We start from the raw sequence: 2,340 nt of genomic DNA, 5'->3' as shown, positions 1-2,340 counted from the left end.
CCGACAGCACGCAGCCCCGCACTCCCGGGGGGGCCGCTGCCGACGCCAGGAGGAGCTCCCCCCCACGCCAGAACTGCTCCTGCCACCACATAAAGCCTGTTCTCTCTCCCGGAGTGCCCGTTGTCTAGTGGAACCTCAGGGGGGGGGGTCAGCCCCCGCCCCCGCTGCGGGTCTCTGCCTGCCTGGGGCAGGGCAACACAGCAGGGCGCGACTCCGGAGGGGAGAAGCACCGCGTTCGGTTCGGCAGACGGGGCCGGGGGGAGGCCCGCAGGCCGGGGGGTGAGCTGTCAGAGGCTGGCAGCTGAGCCTTCGGGGAGGGAGGGACGCGGCAGGCAGCTGCCTGCAAGGCAGGGCTTGCTTCGCCCAGGCTTGCAGAGGATGGACGGCCGGCAGCAGGCTGCGGTCGCTCCGCAGAGCGTGTGCCGGGGGTTCCTTTATTGGGTTTCTGGTAAAAAAGGCACGTTGGGACACTGTAATGACAGGCAGGGATGTCACAAACTGACCCAGCACACAAAGCTCGGGCGATGGCGTCGCGCTTTTCTTCTGTCGGGGTGGTTTCAGCCGAGGCAGGGCTAGAGCCGGAGGCAGGAGCAGGGGGAACTCTCCTTCCTCCTCCCCCAGGCAGGATCCGGCCCTCCCTCCTGCTCTGCGAAGGGGCGGAGTGGCAGCTCGGTTACGGAGCGCTGCGGGCAGCGGTCCTGCCCGCGGTTCTGGGCGCTGCTAGCACTGCTGCCTGCTGGAGGTTTGCACGGTGAAGAGGCGCTTCAAGAAGCAGAGCTGCAGGACCCCGGAGAGGACAATGACGCAGCTCTGAGCCACCGACCACCAGTTGACGTAGTTGTAGTTGGACTCCAGGAGGAAGGAGTCGGCCCCTTTCCGCATCCGGGCGAAGTTGTAGAACCGCCACATGTGGAAGATGTGGAGCTGCAGCTTCCGGATGCTGACCTGCGGGAGAGGCGGGCGCTCGGCAGCGGGGCCGCGGCAGAGCCTGGGGCCGGCAGAGCCGCTCCGGGAGCTGCCCGCTGGGCTCAGCATTAAATTAAGCTGCAGCTCAACCAACGGCAAACGCCCTTCTCGGTTCCTTTGGGAGGACGTGCCCGTCCCTGCTGCGTTAGAGCACCCTGTGGTCGCCTTGACACTCACCCCGATTGCCTCCAGGGTGTCGTTCAGCTCCTTCCTCTCTTCTGGCTGCTTGTTTTCCATGTTGAAGCCTTCGTAGTAGACACCGAAGTTGAGATACACCTGCATGAAGCCAAAGTGGTTTTGCTGGTTGTCCAGGCACAGCTGGTAGAAACCTGCAGGGAGAATTGGGGATGGTTGTTCCCCGGGTAGAAGAGCCGCTGCCAGGCAGACCCGTCCCCAGCGCTCGACCCTCATCCTCCCCGTTGGGGACAGGCAGGTCAGCGCTCTGGGACGCACTCGCCAGGCTCAGAGCTGCTGGCCGGGAGCTGGCAGCCCCTGGACCCCAGCCTCCCGCCTGCCTGCGGCTGGCTGGTGGGCCGGGCAGGGACAGGGGCAGCGGGGACCTGTCTCCTTGGTGAGGAAGTTGATCTGTCCTCGCACGTGCTGGGAAAGGCCGAGCTGGAAGCCGTTGGGGTCGCTCGCCGTGGCCAGGATGTTCCTGCTGTTGGCGATCCCCGTCGCCCGCTGGACCTGGAGGCAGGAAACACCCGAAGGGGCATTCGTGAGCCTGACTCCGCACCCAGGAAACAGACGGGAGCCCACAGGAGCCCTCGTGCGCAGGGCAGGGACCCAGCGGGGACCTGCCTCTACTGAGGGTTGGTTTGGGGTCCGCAGGGAGCTGCCCCCTCTTCCTCCTCCTCAGAAGAGCTGAGGCCGGCACCCACGTGCGGGGACCCAGCACCCAGCGGGGACCTGCCTCTACTGAGGGTTGGTTTGGGGGGAGCTGCCCCCTCTTCCTCCTCCTCAGAAGAGCTGAGGCCAGGAACAGCCCAGCGAGCTCTGCCAGCTACGTGCAAAAGAAAAAAAAGCCCCAGTGCGCGCCCGCCTGGACCGGGTGCTGCCAGCGCTGCCGGCTGCTGGAGTGTCGGGAGATGGAGCCGTGCCGAGCTCCAGGGCCGTGCCCTGTTCCCGCGGGGCTGCTCTGCCAAGCACAGAGCTGGGGGAAGCTGCCAGCACTGGGCACGGTCGTGCCCCGGCTCTCCTTCAACCAGCCTAGTGTAAACGGGAGATTAAAAGGGCTGCAGTTTCCTCTGTGGAAGGGGACGGAGCGCGGGGACAAGCAGATAGGGCTGTGCCCGAGACCTTCGGCGCGCCTTCCAGCTGCGGCTCAGAAGAGAGCTGAGGGCTGTGCGACAGCCTCCAGCCGGCCTGGCGAAG

General features: G+C 66.1%; 1 protein-coding gene across 1 annotated transcript in view; it reads right to left on the bottom strand.

The window, feature by feature from the left end:
• Nucleotides 1-720: 720 nt before the first annotated feature.
• Nucleotides 721-2,340, bottom strand: part of TMED6 (transmembrane p24 trafficking protein 6) — a 2,642-nt gene continuing 1,022 nt past the window's right edge. The window contains exons 2-4 of the mRNA XM_009289450.2: nt 1,527-1,653; nt 1,144-1,295; nt 721-945 (exon numbers count right to left, since the gene is read on the bottom strand). Of these exons, the coding sequence (XP_009287725.1) occupies nt 721-945; nt 1,144-1,295; nt 1,527-1,653 (504 nt within the window). The remainder of the gene's footprint in view (nt 946-1,143; nt 1,296-1,526; nt 1,654-2,340) is intronic.

This window comes from Aptenodytes forsteri, unplaced genomic scaffold (genome assembly GCF_000699145.1).
Source record: "Aptenodytes forsteri isolate BGI_AS27 unplaced genomic scaffold, ASM69914v1 Scaffold269, whole genome shotgun sequence".
Classification (NCBI taxonomy): domain Eukaryota; kingdom Metazoa; phylum Chordata; class Aves; order Sphenisciformes; family Spheniscidae; genus Aptenodytes; species Aptenodytes forsteri.
This window is presented reverse-complemented; position numbering and strand designations above follow the sequence as displayed.